We start from the raw sequence: 19,497 nt of genomic DNA on the forward strand, positions 1-19,497 counted from the left end.
CACACAAGGTGTTTGAGACTTGATTTGAAGGGGGTGGTGGTGGTGGAGAGATAAAATTACCAAATGCACACCCACTTTGCTGGCCTGAAGTATTTTCATGTCCAAGGCAGGACAATTCCAAAGCCCTCCCCCCAACCACAGTTAAAAATACAACAAAATGTTCAGTCCCCCTTTATCAGCACCCAGATTTTGCTGCCTCATGACAGGGCCCAGCCTTGCCATGACGTTTTAAAATGTACACTGTAATCCTCTCCTTCGGTGGAAACTTCTCTTTGAAAAATGAAAAGTAAAAGAACTTTAGTTTGGAGCGTTTTATATAAAGCCATGCCTTGGATAAGATTACATTTTTCTTCTCGGCTCAGCTTGTCCCTGAATTCATTGTTCACGAATCTGCTGGATTGAACAAAGTGTGCGTTAATACTAGTTTGTTTGCCCCAAAGGAACTGAGGCCTCAGATGTACCAAGCATGACAAAGCAGCATAACGGGAGACCTAGATATTCACAAGGGCAACTGCAGCTCGTTCTTGTTAGTCTTTGAACTGATGCTTAATTGGGACCAATGCTCCATCATTTTCTCTAGGGCATGTTGAAGAAATCCACTTGCAAAGGGCTTCTAGCAGGAAAAAAAGAGAGGCTGTACTCTAAATGAATCCCCACATTACATTAATTAGCTCTCTCGTAAGTTTAAAAATATTTCCAAACAGAAGGACATTAAGCAGGGAGAGACTGCAAATGCAGCATTCCAAGATTGTTGTTGATACACTATACGAATTAAAATAGAAAGTGCAATTCCCATGGCTTGCCATACTCGTAGTGATGTACACCATCAAAAGGGAAGAGCACACACTCTCCAGAAGCAATCTGTTTACGCATACAACAGTTAAACAGTCTTCAGTGCTGTGATTCTTCTCATGCTCACAGGAACTCTCTCATCGATATTTCATTTCAAGGATTTTTTAATATTAGTGTCTGCATAACCATTAGAAAATGTTAGATTCGAACTCAGAAAGGCCTCAGGGATTCCCTTCTCAAAAGGCATCCAATAATATGAACGTCAATTAACACCCGTAAGAATCTATGATGGCCTGTTAGAATTTTATCTCGTGCACAAATGGTTTATATTTAGCCCAAAGCGCCTGGACCTTGGTCTGAACAATAAAAAGCAACACAGAAGTGAACTGTAATTCACTAGCACACATGTGCAAAGCACAAACTGGTTTTAAATCTGTAGTAAGCTACAAAGCACTCAACTAAGACCAACTTGGACCAAGACACACAATTAAAATTGTACAGGATGCTCCTAGTATGATACTGCAACTCTTACAACCACATTTATTTAATCCATCTGACAGTGACTATCAGTTCCAAAGGCAAATACAATCATTGATTTTAACAAACAGTTTGCAGCATGAATGCAGAGTATGCGACTAACAGCAGACGAAAGCCCAGGAAATGTGTTATGATCTCACTGAAGGCCATGGCTATGTCTACTTCAATGACAAAAGCAACCACTTCCACAGTATCATGCATTTCATAATGTTAGTATTTTATCAAAGAGAACATCCAATGATTTTTCCAATCATAGGAAAGGGATAAGTCACAGTCACTTTATTGTGCCACCATACACAAGGCTGAAATGAAAGAAATATTATGTTTCGTATCATGAACGTTACAAGAAGGTGGATTACATTTGATGCTGCAAGGGACTGAAAAGCTATTCAAGAGACCCCATATCTTTATAGCAAGATTTCCCACAGGATTTGGGAGAAACAGTTATTAAAACTTGACAGATCTCTGCTACAAAAACAGAAGATATACCATGTGCTTCTGTTCGCCTGGTGTGTAGAATACCTAAGCTCCTTTGGATATGGAAATGTACAATACAGAGTGGAGCTAGTTTTGGGTTTTTTGGTTTTTAAGACAACCTTCTCCCAATTCCACCCCAAGTGAACCAATCACATTTAGATCATCACTTCAAACTGTGAATAGCATGAAGTTTTAGAGCACATGCATGTACCACCCATGTGGTAAAGACAGGAAACAGTCATTTTTGAGAGTGTGATCGTGTATATTTTTTCAGAGGATTAACTCCAAACACTTAATAGTAACTAAATCCAACAGGAGATTCACATTAGTCTGTTGTAGCAAACACAATCAGTACCAAACTCAACATGATAAACATTTTATAGATTAGATGCCACTTTATTGGAAAGATTGAAGAGCAACAATTACTATGAATAATAAATAATCCGCAGCAATAATGTGGGATGGGTGGGGGGAATGGAGACACACACATACAAGCATTAACATGACAGGCTGTATACTAGTGGTGGTATCTGGCTGCGCTACTTTCTTACATTAGTGGTACAAACATCACAGATGCTCTCCTGTTTATTCTATTTTTACCCCGCCTTTCTCCCTGAAGTGTACCCAAAGTACTCATATCAAAACCTTCTGTGGTTCTAGGTCAGGCACCTCCCTCTGACAACAATATTGACAAAAGTACTACTGGAGCCAGAGTTACTTCAAGAGAGTTCCTGTAATAGGACCTTGAAACTAAAGGAGCTGTTATTTAGAGCATAGGTGCCAAGTTCATAGCATGATGGTCGAAATTAGAAGGATGGTGGAAGGAGTTTTAACTCTGCTTAAAAAAACCATGCCCTCTAAAGACATCCAAATTAGATTACTGCATTGTGTTCTACATCAGACTGCCTTTGAAGACTAACTAGAACCTCTAGCAACACCAGTGGGGGGGTTGATCATTTGGGGTCACCAGGGGGCGAGGACCACTCTCCCTTCCCCCATTATCTATAAAGCCAATAATAAAGCATGATGTGTAATTCACACGTTCTTCCGCATTTTATCCTTGCTTCCCTCCCCTGCCTCTGTTTTCCTGAGCCACTTTTAACAACAACAACAACAAGGTACATATATACCGCCTTTCTGGTCATCGGATTACTCCTCTGACTTTACATAGGCAGGCATGGTTTACATAGGCAGGCATTTCTAAATCCCTCAAGGGGATTTTTACAATCATAGAGGTTCTCTCTTTCAAGAACCAACAACATTTCAGAATGGATCTTCCTGGTTTGGTCTCACTTCTGGCCTCCAGTTCTCCCTCGCAGGCTGACAAGCAGCTCCATCTCTCACATGGAGGGCAGCCAAGACACTTCTTGCTCACACCAAGAGCAGGTGGAATCACTCAGCTGGGCTTGTCAGCTGCTTCAAGGTCTCGCCATTCTCAGCTGTTCAGGGAGCTGCCGGTGTCCTTGAACTGGCGACCTTCTGATGATATCTTCGGGCTAACAGAGGCTCTACCCTCTAGACCAGACCTCCTGCCCTTTTAAATAAAGACCTTTTAAATAGTGAAGTCTTTAGGACAGGGAACCATCTCATTCCTTTCTCTTGTGAACCACTTTTAGAGAGCTCTTTGCATAACTAAATACTGCACTCAGGAGCCCAACTGCACTCAATTGCCGGAAAAACAGCTGTTTCAGGGAGTTGCTCTCTGTTCTGCAATTTCCATGTCAGTTTAGAAGGTTTGCATCCTCTTCTGACACGTCTCCCCTGCAATTCTAAGAAAGAACAGGCAGAAATATGGAGCAGGCTTCTGGCTCATGTGTAATATCCCCTTTCTTTTCTCCCTTGCGCCTTGACAGCACTATAGATAGAAGTGAACAACAATACTGAGAATCTTCTGTCTTGCAGACAAAATGCAATTCATTTTGTCTATGTAAACTGCACTGTGAACTACTTTATGATGAAAAGCAGCATATAAATATTCTTAACCACCATCACCTCCCCATTCAACTGTATCTCTATAGGGAGCAACAGAAGCGGGGAAGAAGGGAAACAAGTGTGCACATTCCAGATTCATTTTAAATCTTTCTCCAACAGAGGCGTACCTAGAGTGGAGCCTGAAGAGCACCTGCCCCAGGCACTATGCTGTGGGGGGGGGGGAGAACACACAAGGCAGTCACTTCTGGGTTCCCCATGGAGGAGGAGGTGCTGGTGGCTTCATGTGCCCTGTTCCTTCTCTGCAGAGGCTTGTCTTTGGGGAGTCTCCACACAAGAAGTAACAGGGGTGTGAAGCTACCAGCACCTCCAGGTAAAACTAGGAAGTGACATCACAATGTCATGTCACATTGTGATGTCACTGCCCCAGGCACTGGGGCTTCTAGTTACACTTCTGTTCCCTAATGAAATGATGCCAGGTGTGGGGACAAAAAAAAAATCTCCTGAACAGTTCCTAAGTGTACCATTTACTGTTTGATCCCTTTGTCCACCAGGTCAATACAAGGAGGGAAAAATACACACACACTTCATTTAAACAGAAAACTGGTGGATTCCATATGCTTTAAAACCTGTTTAATTAGCCACAGACAGTACTATACATACCAACAATTTAAGTACAGAATTAGGTAAACTTACAAGAAGTGAAAAATATTTAACTCAGCCAAAATACTGGCCAAAAACAGCATTAACATTCACCTCTTGGGGAAGTTCCAGCTTGGAACGGTCTGTTCCCTCCTTGGACTGTAGGCCCATCAAGTAAGGTACAGGAGCATCAAGAAAATGCAGAAGAGAGGCAGGGAGGATGGGGACATATACATGCTGCCACTGAAATGGGAACAGCAGCGTGGTGATCCCCTCTGCGACTGTCATCAAGCGCTGGTAGTCTAAACAAAGAAAACCCACACAGAGTTACCGATACTGTTGCTGCTTTTTTAAAAACCCAGGCACATTTCATCACGCAGAGCAATTCTTAAACCCACAGGATGCTTTCATAGCTATTCATTGGCTTGATTTAATGTACAGCATGGAGTTCACTGCCTGTTTAAAATGTATTAAAATATTAACTCTGGCACTACTGCGCAAAGAAAGCAATGAAATTTTAACAAGCCACATTCGGCTATGATAAGAAACTTAAAACAAAAACGTGAATCTAAGACAAACATCAGGAATGCTCAGCAGAATTATGTACATTGCTTTGTGGAATTGCCAGAGGAATTGCAATACACAGATGGGATGAGAAAGGAACAAACAGAGAGGAGGATTTGCTGTCGTATTCTTTTTTGCTCATAATTGCTCATTAGTTTTGATTTTCAGTCCATGCGTTAACAACAAGTTCCAGGTTCCCAGCCAGCCTGTAAAAATCACTTTAACACAGAATGAGAATTAGCTCTAAAGATGCAGAAAAAGCCCTAGGACTTATTTTTAATATAGTTTCTATGCAAGTACACCTCTTAAATTCCCAGAAATCCTGATCAGCATTTTATTCTTTGTGTTACATTCACTTCTAGCAAAAATAGTATCCTTGTGCAATAACACAGATGCAAAATTTTGTTCTTTTAGTGATGCGCAATGCTGTTCTAAATAATGCCTCCTTTTTAGTCACCAATTTTTTTCATCAGTAATCATAAGTGTAAAAATTCCAAAGGGACTTTAAATGAAGATTTTTAACAGTAAGATTTAAACATCAGTGGGCCTGAAAATAGTGTATCAGAAATGACCAGCAAGTGGTTTAAGGGCATATACAACACTGGGAAGCAGTTTGGGAAGCACTGATCTAGGCTCATTCACATCTGCATAGAATCTGTGTAGACCACATACGCCAGAGTAACTTGAAAGAGTCTCAGCCCATTTTCCAAAGGTTGTCTTGACTCTCAAACAAACTGGGTTGGATCCAAAGAACCACAAGCAGAAGGAATAGCTTCCAGCACTATTCTAAAACATTTCTACTCATACCTGGGTTCACACAGTGGTCTAAAAGGGTAGGTTCTCATCTGCAACAGGTCACACAAGCAGATCATTATCTTGGGATTATCTTCCATCAAGGCTGGTGCCCGAGTGCACCGGGCCCTGGGACACAGCTCAGGTTTGAGTACTTTAAGGGCATACACAACACTGAACTTTTCCCACCATGGCATACCTTGAATCCCACTTCTGAGATTCAAGTTTCAGCTTACCTACTGCTGAGGTTTGGCGGTGGTAGGTAGATGGCGACAGTTCCTTCCCCTCTCACCCTCACTTTCTCTCTACTGGTCATTGAAGAAGAGGAGGGAGAAGTAGTAAGTTCCTCCTTGCTTCCATCCTCAGTAACCAATAGGGGTTTCTTCTAGGGGTGTTAAAGGGCTTCTCGAAGGACCCCATCGGCTGTAGCAACACTTGCAGCAGCTGCATCATTGACTAAGAAAATCTAGAGCTTCACCCAACTCTTGATTTTCTTACTCAGTGACTGAGATGCCGCAAGTTGTAGTCCAGCCAATGACAGGGCAGGTCAACCCCCTGCCAAGAGACCATAGGCTCCCAGCATGTGACTAGGCAGGCCTGTCCTCTGGAGTTGCTCCAAGAGTAATTATTCTCACACTTCTATAGCATTGGGGGGGGGGGAACAGTCCTCCTATGAGCAGAGTCGCCTTCTGCATGTGAAAGTGCACCAATGGATCTGACCCATGGTCCTTATGGCCAGCTCAAATGAGGCCATGAAATATTTACAAAAGGTGCCATATGGAAGAAGAGGTGATCTCTTAAGTAACTGTTCAAATCATACAGAGCTTTATAGAGGGTTTCAGCAGCTGATATTAATGGAAAGCCACCATTGTAAGCCATCTGGGAATTGCCTCCAAAGGATTAGCTGAGGAAAAAATATGGGTCAAATCCACACACACACACACACACACACACACCCTCTCCGCTGGCAGAGAATTAATGGGGGGGGGGAATAAAAATCACTGCCCTTGCCAAGTACATCATCAATTTTTATGGCTTAACTACATCAAAGTTCATTTTCAGACATGCAGAATTTTCAAAAAATTAGTTTGATCACCATCCATCCATGAATTAAATATTGCATTCGAGTATGCACGTCTTGGGAGACTCCAGTCTCCCCTACCACTGACACAATGAAGCTTTTCCAGACAGGGCAAACACTACTAGAATAAGACAGACAGCATGCTGTTAGCAAAGATAGGGTAAAGAGGCCATTTCATTATCTCAGCTATGTGAAAGATGAGCATTAATAATGTAACTACTGTAGAGTCTTAAATTTTTTTTTTTGTTGCCAGCAGGCAGGACTAATTTTTCATATGTGTGTGTGCAATTGCACACTGCAATTGCTGAATTTCACAGTTTAAAAACAGTCTTTTCCCCTTGGTTCCCCAGATCTCCTGCTCAGGAAGGCATGGGTGGGGCATCAGGAACTTTTGCCCCTTCCTTTTTAACTTCCATCTCTGAGCAGGATCCCATAAAGGCCCAAAGTGGGCAGAATGCAAACAGCCCATCTTATTAGGATTTGCAGGTTTGTTCTTCTAAAGATAAACCTGCCACTGCCCATTTGGATTCCTTCCCTCTTCAGGAATTCACAGTAGCATCCAGAAAGTGGGGGAGGGATCCAGGTTGGGATGACAGCTAGGATAAAGGGTTAAAGCTCTCCTTCCCCCTATACCATAGTTCCCAGTCAGATCTAGGTCACACACAGGGCTGCTACTTATCTTTTAAACCAGCAGCTCTCAAACTGTGGGTCTGGGACCCACCAGGGGGTCATGATCCAATTTTTGGTGGTTTGTGAAACTGACAGGGCAGATTAGACGATATGCATCAAGGGTTGAATAAGCTGCTACTTGGGGGGGGGGGGAGAGCATTGTTGCCCAATCACCATTATAGCCACATCCCTTGGCACTTATAAATCTGGCAGCATCCTAGGGCCTATAAAAAGTTTGAGAACCACTGATTTAAAGACACGCATAGATTTGGAACACCTAAGACAGACCCAAAGGTGAGGAGCCTCCAAACTTTCTGGCACAAGGGCCACATCGTATATGTGACATGGTGTCGAGGGCTGGAAAATATATCAACACCACATGCATGCAGAACTAATGGGCTGAGAATTTGACTGAATACAGTAAGTGGATGGGGGTGGCAGGAGCAGGGGAGCAGAGGGCAAAACTGACTTGGACAGAAAAGGGTAATGGATTTTGAAAAAGTATCAAGCAAGTTATAGTGCAAATCACTAACTTCTTTTTGTCTCAGTTTGTGCTCTGTATAAGTCTAATGCAGACATTCACTTTATATTCCAGGTTTCCCACCATTGGTATATATCTCATTCAGCCACTAGAAGTGCTGAATGTAATGTAATGGAGTAATTTCTTATCATTACACTGCATTAGATTCAGCACCTCTAGTGGCTGAATGAGGAATATTCCCATGCTGGGAAACCCAGAAGTGCATCGTTTGAGCTATTTTTAGCTCTGAGACTCTGGGGAACCTTGGGGGCTGGATAAATCTTCTGGAGGGCCAGATTTGGCCCCTGGCCTGGGATTGGAGACCCGTACTATACAGCATTTGGCAAAGGACAAGAAGAAAGTCCCTGTCTCAATGGGCTCTAGATACAGACAACATTCCTGACAGGTTCAAATGTTAATATCTTCCAGTCTCTGAGATAGTAAAATTTTTTGATGAGATCCTTTAATTCATCCATTTGCTCCTTTAAATTGGTGTCCAGGTACAGTTGCTCATGAACTGAGAAAAGCTTAAGCCGCAGAGTCAGGAGAACCAAATTCTCATTTAAATTGCTTGCAGGCACATAGCCTAAAGATCCTTCCTAGTTTCTGCAGTGCTAACAATTTAATTCATCCCTCCTGAGCAGCAATCTTGTGCCAATAGCATTTTGTTACTGAGCCCAAGGAAATTGTATTACCCATCTCAGAAGGGGATTATTTTGAAACTGGTTGCAAACTTCTACCTCCCAAATTCATTATACTGTTTTGCAGGATATAAAAACCTACATTTTAAAAATATAGAACAGAAATTTAGATAGAGGCCAGTTTAAAAGTCACAGGATTTGCTTTTTGAAAAACAAAACAAAAATAAGACCAGAAGACACCAGGAAGCTATTTAAAGTAAGATAGGAAAGAATATTGTTAGTGTAATGCCTTGTGCTTCACAGTTAAAGGTTAATTCAACGTATAAATAAAACTTTTCCACAGATGTTCTCAAAAGGCTTCAATTTTGGAAAAGACAGGTATTGCCTTCTATATCATTGGCCTATCTTGAACAAGCTTTAGATTGCATATGTAACAGAAGAACATTCTGACTGCAAATATAAAATGTGCTTTGTTCTAGAAGAAGCTGATTATTTTAGTCTGGTTCTGTTTAAGTCTCTTCTCTATAAGTTTTAACACAATTAACAGACCAATTCTGATACCATTGTATTCCATGCAGGCAGAGAGGCAGCCAGAGATCTCCTCGAAGTAAAGGAGATCCCTTAACCCTGTGTCAAGGCCCAGCAGTCTCTATGGGTCTGCTCAGAGCTGCACCAGCTCAATTGCTGATGAAGAACCAAGTAGGTTTCCAGTGGGAAACCAGTGGGTTTCCTCTGCCATATTCTCCCCCCCCCCTCCTGGGCCTGAACTGCCCTCTTCCCCATCCTGCCCTGGCTCAAAACACCCCCTTCTTCCACCTCCTGGTTTTGGAGTTACCCCGGTTGGTGGGTACTGCTCTGACGCCAGTGGAGGCCTGCAGGCAGAGGCCGTTCCACCAGTGGCACTGGCCTCTATACAGTTGCAACGTGCTCTACGGCACATTTGCAACCACATGTGTGCCCGTCCCGCTGGCAGGAAGTGGCTTAGGATTGCATTGTAAGGAGGAATTCTTCAAGAATTCAGTGTCATGCATAGAACAGTACTAGTATAGAAAGGCAACAACAATAAAAATAAAACCCAAAAGACCATGCACACACCCCAACCTAAAGTCTTTTGTTGTTACAAAAAACATCTAAGTCTATGAGGTACAACAGAATGCTTCGGGTTCCTTTCCTTCCAGCTTGATATGTGATCTTCTACAAACCACACCCTTGGTCTTTGACCTCCTCTTGAAAGGCCACCAGGAGGATTAAAATGTAAGAAAAATGGTTGGTTGGCAAACTTCAGTCTCGAAAGACTATGGTATAAGCCTACAGCACCCGGTATTCCCAGGCGGTCTCCCATCCAAGTACTAACCAGGCCTGACCCTGCTTAGCTTCCAAGATCAGAGGAGATTGGGCATGTGCAGGGTAATATTTTGGAAAATTAGACATGCTATGGACCAAGAATAAGAATTCCCCCCCCCCCCCGAGATCATCATTATATAGGTTCAGAGCAACTGCAATGTGGATCCCAAATTATTCAACATTTTATCCAATACATTCTTGTTGACAAAGTATCAGGCTTCCTATCAACACTGAATTCTTCAGACAGGAATTGTTGCTATCTAAACAGAATTGGCCTTAAATGATATCCGACTCAGATTTGAGTAGGATGTGCAAACACACACGAAGTACATATTTTGGTTCAAAATGCACCACCTAATATTCCAACATTTTGGCTTTCAATCATTTTATGATCACATTGAGGAAAGCACATTATGCCTAAATTTGATCACTAGCCGCCATGAGTAACAGATATGAATAATTAAACATGTGTCACCTAGATGGCAGGGTCAGGACTGCTGTTTAAGGTGAGCTTCTAACCCAAGCAGCAGGCTATTACGGTGCAATCTTATGCCTGTTTACTCTAAAGTTAGTCCAAAGTCCCAGGCACACATGCACAGGACTTGCAGCCTCTGTTAGCTTTATCCAAGAGCTATGGACTTTTTTTTAGTGCTAATGCTACTTGTTTTATTGGTTGTTTTTATAGTTGTTTCACGGACCAACCTGAGTTTCCTGAAAGGGCAAGACAGAAATATTTTTAAAGGGACAGAAAGAAACGTCATATCCTAAAGAAACCAAAAGCCAGCCCAAGACATAAGAGCACTTGTCTCCTTCCATGGACCCATAACCCACTTGCCTCCATCTTTGTAAAAGTACCAATACTTTCACAGGGCAGAAAAAAAGTCAACAGCTCGATTGGACCAGAAGGAGCTCCCTTACCTTGAGAATAGAGAAGGATCTGCATTTCGAGAAGAACACATGTGAACACCTGAATGAGGTTCTCCAAGCCCAGTAGTTCAAACGCCTCTCGGAGAGGATAGTCAGACAGCGGCAATTCATTAGGCCCAGGTCTCTGGCAAACTATAGGCTCATATACCCCATAGAATTTTAGTGACCTCCCAGGTGGTGGAAGGGGTACTTCATAAAGAATGTTATGGATGTAGCTTTCCAGGGGGAGAGGTGGGGGTTGCTGAGAAGTGACTGCTCTATAAAGCTGGATGAGAAATTTCTTGCAGGCTTGCATGAAAGGGAGGGGGGCAATGAGGCAAATACACTTGGAGACATAAAGTGTGTCCCTGTTGATGTCATAGGAGTTGTAGCGCTGCATCTTGGCAAGTGACGTGGAGTCTCCTTCGTCAAGGCTGCTGGCCAGCGAGTCCATGCTGCAGGACGACGACGCACAGACGCTGTTGCATTGCTCTGCGTTGTGCATTTGATAGAGCGTCTGCATGGCTGTGCAGATTTGCTTGCTCAGGACCTCCTCGTAGAAGGTGAGCACAAACCCGTATGTGCGAGAGCCATCTTCCCGGGTAATAATGAACGAGTGGAACTGGGGGTCTCTGTTATCAGTTTGAGTGCTGAAGGATAGCCCTTTGGGCATACATAACTGCAGGAGGAAGAGGGGAAGAGAGACACACTTCAGTAGCCAATCCAATTTCACACAGTACAATCCAATAGACCATCTTTTGCTCAGGCCCCAATGAAGTGCTTGAACGCAAGCAGCATCTGTTCAGTTCCCATGTGTTCCAACAGGGTTTGCACTAGAGATGCCGCTGGTGGACTGTGCTTTCCGTGATCACTCACAAGAAATGAGGAAAGGGGTGGGAGGTGCCACCTTGTTAAACCATTTAATTATAAGCTGTACTCTTAAAAATGGGATTCTCAGCAATAAGCTCAGGACTTTGCCTTTTCACAAAGTCAACAGAATGACATTGTACTATTATACTGCAATAGCCATTTGCCACTGCTTGTAAATTCATTTAAAGTCTCATGCGTTGGCTGAGAGCTCAGTTTAAAAAAAAAAGCTAACAAAAAGCCTATTTCCTTAGCAACTAATGTGAATTGCACATAATTAAGAATGCAAGTGGGACTTGCCAGAGAAGAGCGCACTTCAGCAAGCTAAAGCTCAGTCATACCAGACAATTACAGTCAGTAAAAACAATGCCCTCCCAGCTTTCCTGACCTCTTAACATCAGCACCAGAGTTACAAGTAAATCTATGTACTTACTAAACATGAACAAGTGTAAGGCACCAGGAATGACTGCGTGTAAATGTATGTGAATGAGTGTGAGTGCATGTGTGTGTCTAAAATGAATCTCTGGTACTTTACTTCCTGAGACCTCCAAAGACTCAGCAAACCAAACTCTGTGTCAAGAACACCCTCCAGGCTGCAGGACTAACCTGATTATTCTCAGTTGACTCACAGGGCAGTCTGCACTCAATAGGTACTATGAAACCCTAACCTCCAAGCCAGCTCCTCTATCTGAGCAACTGTCATGGTTTGGCACAGGACACAGCAGGATGCTCTTGTAGCATAAAGCCAGAGCCAGCCAGACCAGTCAAGGATCCAGTACCAGGTCAGTCAGTCAGAGGCTAAGAGCCACGTTAAGACAAGGCAGCAAGCACGTCTGTACTGCCTATGCAATAGGTTGCTTGGGTGGCTTAGAGGTATGGATTTTATAAGACCTACCTAGGGGTCAGCTGGCCACACTCACAGCCCAATCCTACTGTGGATTGGGCTGCCAAGCGGAGCCTTTCATGGCAGCAGAAAGAATTTACACTGTTGTAAAATGGATGCTGATGGAGCACAGAGGATTCTATCAGCAATCATTTTTGGAGTGCTACCACAAAAAGCAGCAGTGCACCAGACCCTGCTGGAGAAGGAAAGGCAGTGATCAGGGACAAGGGAGAGGGAGAAACTGGGCAGGGAAACTGCAGGAGATGGTGGATCCTGCAGCAATGGTGCATGCTGGATCATATCTCCTGCTTTGCCAGCCTTCCCGCTCGCTTTGCCTCTTTGGACTTGCATCAGCTACAGAGTTAGCGCAGATCTAAGGAGACCCACTGCAGAGCGGGAGACTTAAAGGGAAGTCCCCCTCCCCTCTGAAGACTCCCGATCTGCTCCCACAGTGGATACAATGTGCTCATTTTTCAGCACTTTGCATGAGCGCACATGGGGGGTTTCAAGGATAGGATTGGGTTCTGCCTATGTCAACATCCTGCATCATCCTCTAGAACAGGGCTTCTCAAAATATCCACCATCACTGCACTACAGATGGAAGGGGCACACAGCGCATTGGTTTACCTCGTCTTTCTCACTTCCTTTTCTGCTTCTCAGAGCCTCGTGTGAGGCGTGGTGCATGTCTAAGCATTGGTAGCAGAAGGTAACAAGGCTGGAGGCTGGGTGGATGTAACAAGTGTGGAGCATCAGTCCTGGATACTATGTCAAGGGGCCACAATTTTTTTCCTCCACCAGCACCACCTCCTCTGTGAATTCTGGGTTCTCCGGAGAAGGAGGTGGCGGTTGCCATCCCCATTCCTTCTCCTGTGGAGGCTTCCTTTTGAAGGGGAGAAGGAACAGTGGGAAGCAGCCAGACCATGAAGTGGTCCTTCTTCTCCAGGCAAACCTGAAAGTAATGTCATGGCATCACCGATCCAGGTGCTAGGGCCATTAGACAGGCTTCTGCTCAGGAGATTCTGAGAAGCTAAAAAAAAGAAGCCCCAGTTGACACTAACGGCTCACAGACAAGCAGTGGACCACATTTGGAGTAGCACTGCCCCAGAAAACACCCTTTCACCAGGGTAGTTACTAGTCTTACACAACTCACAGATAGTATCACGTCTGAGACTAGATAAGGATCAGAGCTCTGATCCTCATTCCCCCCTCCCAGCACTTTACAGAAATTCATTGTTCAAAGAAGCGGCTGAACAGATTAGCAACACCTTGTGTCATCTCATCCTGTCCCCTCCAACGCAGAAGCGTTGAGCCCAATTATCAAACTGGCCAGCCTTCCAGCAGCACCGCTTCTACTGATGTGGTAATGTGCCATGTGATAATTGGGCTCTCTCATAACTTGAAAATATGATCAAGATTTGTACATTTTCACTTCTGTCATCTGTCGTGCTTGTTTTTTTGTCATCACCTGCTTAATGACATCACTTCAGCCCTCAGCAGGCACCATGAATGCTGTTCGGCCCACTGTAAGGAACTGGTTTGACACCCCTGCTCAAGACCCTGATCTGTTGGACCCCCCCCCCCCACATGCACACAGAGTGACTTGTCTCTGAACTTGGCTGAGGCCCATCAGAGAAGTAGCACAGCTGTATTCAGCCACAGACCCTGTAAAAAACCCAATCTCTTGGGAAAAAAATCACTAGGAATGTTGACTTGAGGGATTTTAACATATGTTCTTTATGAATATTTTGAGCTTTTAATTAAAAAGAAAGAGGGATCTGTTGCTTGTGATGCAGCGTGATTTGTTATGCAGTGTAAAAATTACACCAATACTCCATAGGAAATACTCCTATAAAGACTACTTTTAATCTTGTTTTTCCTGAAACTCAGGGTGGCTCAAACTTCAGTTTCAATTACAAAACCATTATTTCCTACCCAAAATTTCACTTCTGGATGTGCAACAGATCTGTACTAGGAGAAGACCTGGAGAGACTAGGTACTTCAACAAACAGAAGATCAGGGCTGAGTTGTAGGAAGCCAACTGAGGCAGAAGATTGGTGAGGGGTGCCCACCTCTGTCACTCCTCCACCTTTGCAGAAGCAGCAAGAAAGATGGCAAAGGTGGCAAGTGGCACACTACTGGGCAATTTGGGGCCTCAGTTGACAGGACATATTGGACTGGTCCTGCATAAGATCACACAATAACACTGTTGTGAAATTGTGGTATTTCAGATTGCTGGGGTGGACACAAGGGATATGCACAACTGAATGCTCCCCTGTGAACAAACCTCTTCTTCCCACATTGGTCAGAATCCAAAGAGCTACTTTGGGCAAGTGTAAGAGCTTGGGCATGCCCAGGGGGATTCCATATTTGTCTTTGAATAGCAGGATCCCATTAGATATCAAACTGCTGCTGAAAAACTCTCTTGCTTCCAAAAATAGTGCACTAGGAGGCTGTAACTATTTGAGAAACAAAAGCCCAAAGCTTCCTTTCATGCATAAAATTAGCTGTGTGGCTCTTTGGAGCCTGCCCTTTGAAAACCACTGTAAAAGGAAAAGCATGGGCTAGAACCCTTCTCCCCAACATCTAGAAAAATTCAGCAATGGAATCCCCCGTTGATAGTCCTTAAATAGCTTAACATATATAGCTAAAAACAATAGACCCCAAAATGGAGAGAAAACAGCACTGGCACAGCATATTAGCAGAGAAAAACTAACAGCAAAATCAGCAAGACTGTAGAGTCTCTTCAGCTGAAACTTAGGCAGCTCTACATTGATTGCTAGTGATGGAGTCAACTGGGCCTTGGGGGGGGGCAGACTCCAATACTGCAAGGGAGCTGAGCCAGAAGAAAAGTCCCTTTAGAGGTCAGTCTATGCTATGGAAAGGTAAGCAACAGGCAGGAGGGTTCAGTTCCCCATGCCAACGTGCTGCTATTCCTCTTTAAAAACTGGACATAGACAGCCTTCTACGCAACCAACACAGATCTGAGTTTTAAAATGCATGGACCTGCCACTAGTCATGTCTCCTTTGGCTTGTGGTTTCCAGCCTCTTCTGCGTTACACGCGCAGAACCTTCTAGTGAATCTCTGAACAAGACCTAAAAGTTAAAACCCAGTTCATTAGGTCATTTGTGTAAAAACCAAGCCGGTAACCAATTGTAAACTGTGTGACTAGGCATCTATGGAGAAGAGGGAATGTGCAAACTCTAGTCATATAAAGAGCATTAAGGCCAATGGACATCTCATTCATTGTTGCTAGCTTCAGATAAGATTAAAATCATTGATTAATTACTAAATGTCAAGTGCAACTCAGTCGCTCATGCCAGAAGCAGAATTTAACTGGACTGCCAGACATACAAGCCCAGATCCAATATTGTCAGCCCCATGAATCATCCAGATCAGGTTCTCAAAGTCCCCTTTACACTTAATGCCAGAATAATATACGACTGGAGTCAACAGCAGGATTGAATTTAATTTAATTGATGGACTTTGTTGACATGAACTGCAACTTTATGGCACAGGGCAATTTTGGACAGCAGCCACGGATTCATTCAAAACATTCCTTGCTGGATGATGTTGCTCAAACACGGTGAGTAAGTGGAGATTTTTTCCAATATTGCAAAAATACCATGCTCCAGTTCTAGGTATCTTTTAAAAGACAAGTACTGACACACACAGATAAACAGTATGCAAGCGAGTACATGTATACACACATACATACCTGCCTAGAAAGCATGTTCGTATTTATGCATCCATACATGTAGTATCTGTTCTTCTGTTGGGGCACTTAAGACATTCTAATCATAATAAAACACAAGCCCCATACAGCAGTGTCATCGAAGCAGAGCATGGGGAGGAAGAGACCAGGCAGAGTAGATTCTGAAAGAAAAGCTCTGGGTTTTGTGTGCAGGGTGCTACGGGTGAGGAGAGACTAAAACGTGTTTGTTCTTTCAACAGCAGCAATTCCACCCGTGGCTGAAGCTGACGATTCCCTGTTTGCAGTCAGGAAAACTAAGGGAATGACAAAAATAAAACTGGGAAGGGGGGAGAAACGGAGCGCAACCAAGGACAATAACTGCCTCTGGTTATCAGGAGAAAATCCATTTCCCTAAGCAAGACTATTTTCCTCTAAAATGACAACATTCTGCAAAGATGATGATGATTCCAAGGAGGGGCTGGGATAGAAAGTTTATTGTTTGTCCCCTTCCCTGGGACCTGCTCTGGACCTGCCACAGAATCAGAGAGTTCCATGACAGGCCACACGGCTCAACACAGAGCTCAGGATACTGTAGGGCTAAGCTCCACCAGTACTCCTCCCGCCCTGCTCCCACTGCCCATCATACTGCTCCCACTGCCCCACCCTCCCCTGGAATGCCTCCTCCTTGCCCCTACCTACCTCTCTGCCACCCTGTGGTTCGGGCAACCGCTGAGCAGCAGATCACCAGCTTTCCATGGACGTGTGCCCACTGTGAGCTTGCGCTGGGCTAGCTTTGACACTGGTACAGCGCTAAGCCCCGCAAACATGCCTTATGGCATGTTTGCAACAGTGCGAACTGGTGGAAGCTGGTGCACAGAGCTCAGTTGGGCTTCAATCCTATGCATAATCTGGGAATAAGTCCTACTGGGTGCAGAGAAAATATGCACAAGATTGGGCTGCAATGTGATGTTGGACTACAAACAACCTCCTTTTGTAGATTAACCTACATAACCATTTTCACAGGACCTCCTCCCCACGTTGTCAACTTTTCTTTCGCCTTTAACATTTCGTATATTGAGGCTTAGGGAGATGGGAGGGGACGATTGAAACACACAAGAGAAAAAAGAAAAGAGACCCACCTGTGGAGGAGGAAACAAACAGGGAGTTCTGGAGAGGAGACTTTTCTACCTACCATGTTGACAGCATCTTGATCAAAGGGGTTCCATTCAATGTTCTGGGGATAGTGAGCCAAAACCTTCGACTTGAAAGTTCTTCTTAAGGGGCTTTGATCAAAATTTTCACCTGCAATTTGGTAAGAAGCAACAATTAGTCAAAGGACAACTAATCTGCAGAGTAGCTGGCCTATTCAACATCCAATTACAGGAAAAAATTCAGAGGAAAAGGACACGGACACACACATAATTTGTTTTTACCCTGTGCAAGTAGGGCAAAGTCTAATAGCACTGAAATATACATTTTAAATACGTAAATAATCATCAATGGCTCCTTCACAAGCCTCTCTGTGAAGGCTTGTGAACATCTCCGCAAACCACAGGTATGACCAAAACTGGTCAGCAAGTCTAGTGACCAAAAAAAAAAGTGTATCACATGGACCTGCATGAAAACTACAGAGTGTAATATTATTATTACTTGAATGATCTGAACAAAAAGGCAACCCCCACCCCCTGCACATGAACCTGACTGAATTAGGCCCAACCCGAACTCTTGAAGCTCAGGACTGATTCAAGAGACACTCATCTCCACTGCCAGCCCCTGAGGCTGATGAGGGAAAAGATTGCAGCAAGGAATTAGAGGACAGGTCCTCTCGTGGATTGAGAACTGGTTGGAGGCCAGGAAGCAGAGAGTGGGTGTCAATGGGCAATTTTCACAATGGAGAGAGGTGAAAAGCGGTGTGCCCCAAGGATCTGTCCTGGGACCGGTGCTTTTCAACCTCTTCATAAATGACCTGGAGACAGGGTTGAGCAGTGAAGTGGCTAAGTTTGCAGATGACACCAAACTTTTCCGAGTGGTAAAGACCAGAAGTGATTGTGAGGAGCTCCAGAAGGATCTCTCCAGACTGGCAGAATGGGCAGCAAAATGGCAGATGCACTTCAATGTCAGTAAGTGTAAAGTCATGCACATTGGGGCAAAAAATCAAAACTTTAGATATAGGCTGATGGGTTCTGAGCTGTCTGTGACAGATCAGGAGAGAGATCTTGGGGTGGTGGTGGACAGGTCGATGAAAGTGTCGACCCAATGTGCGGCGGCAGTGAAGAAGGCCAATTCTATGCTTGGGATCATTAGGAAGGGTATTGAGAACAAAACGGCTAATATTATAATGCCGTTGTACAAATCGATGGTAAGGCCACACCTGGAGTATTGTGTCCAGTTCTGGTCGCCGCATCTCAAAAAAGACATAGTGGAAATGGAAAAGGTGCAAAAGAGAGCGACTAAGCTGATTACGGGGCTGGGGCACCTTCCTTATGAGGAAAGGCTACGGCGTTTGGGCCTCTTCAGCCTAGAAAAGAGACGCTTGAGGGGGGACATGATTGAGACATACAAAATTATGCAGGGGATGGACAGAGTGGATAGGGAGATGCTCTTTACACTCTCACATAATACCAGAACCAGGGGACATTCACTAAAATTGAGTGTTGGGCGGGTTAGGACAGACAAAAGAAAATATTTCTTTACTCAGCGCGTGGTCAGTCTGTGGAACTCCTTGCCACAGGATGTGGTGCTGGCGTCTAGCCTAGACGCCTTTAAAAGGGGATTGGACGAGTTTCTGGAGGAAAAATCCATTATGGGGTACAAGCCATGATGTGTATGCGCAACCTCCTGATTTTAGGGTTAAGTCAGAATGCCAGATGTAGGGGAGAGCACCAGGACGAGGTCTCTTGTTATCTGGTGTGCTCCCTGGGGCATTTGGTGGGCCGCTGTGAGATACAGGAAGCTGGACTAGATGGGCCTATGGCCTGATCCAGTGGGGCTGTTCTTATGTTCTTATGTAAGGAAACTTCTTGGCAATGGAGGGCTCAAGATTAAGGCCTAGACATCTCCTCAGGCATCCTTGCAGGAGTCTCCATTACTGTCAGGAGGTGTGGAAATAGCGGTTATGTTTCCCAGCTCAGATGACAAATTAAAAAGCCCAAGAGAAGCAG

The 19,497-nt window shown here is 44.1% G+C and overlaps 1 protein-coding gene and 1 pseudogene across 7 annotated transcripts in view; both read right to left on the reverse strand.

The window, feature by feature from the left end:
* DENND5B (DENN domain containing 5B) overlaps nucleotides 1-19,497 on the reverse strand; it is a 117,898-nt gene that overhangs the window by 40,196 nt on the left and 58,205 nt on the right. For 4 of the 7 annotated variants that reach the window (XM_066634551.1, XM_066634547.1, XM_066634543.1 and 1 more), the window contains 3 exons: nucleotides 17,529-17,638; nucleotides 10,907-11,573; nucleotides 4,492-4,679 (listed from right to left, as the gene is read on the reverse strand). In XM_066634551.1, coding sequence (XP_066490648.1) covers nucleotides 4,492-4,679; nucleotides 10,907-11,573; nucleotides 17,529-17,638 — 965 coding nt within the window. The other 3 variants (XM_066634549.1, XM_066634548.1, XM_066634550.1) reach the window with 3 other exon arrangements.
* LOC136657949 (5S ribosomal RNA) lies at nucleotides 9,950-10,068 on the reverse strand (annotated as a pseudogene).

The sequence above is a fragment of the Tiliqua scincoides genome, chromosome 7, assembly GCF_035046505.1.
Source record: "Tiliqua scincoides isolate rTilSci1 chromosome 7, rTilSci1.hap2, whole genome shotgun sequence".
NCBI classification, from domain to species: Eukaryota; Metazoa; Chordata; class Lepidosauria; order Squamata; family Scincidae; genus Tiliqua; species Tiliqua scincoides.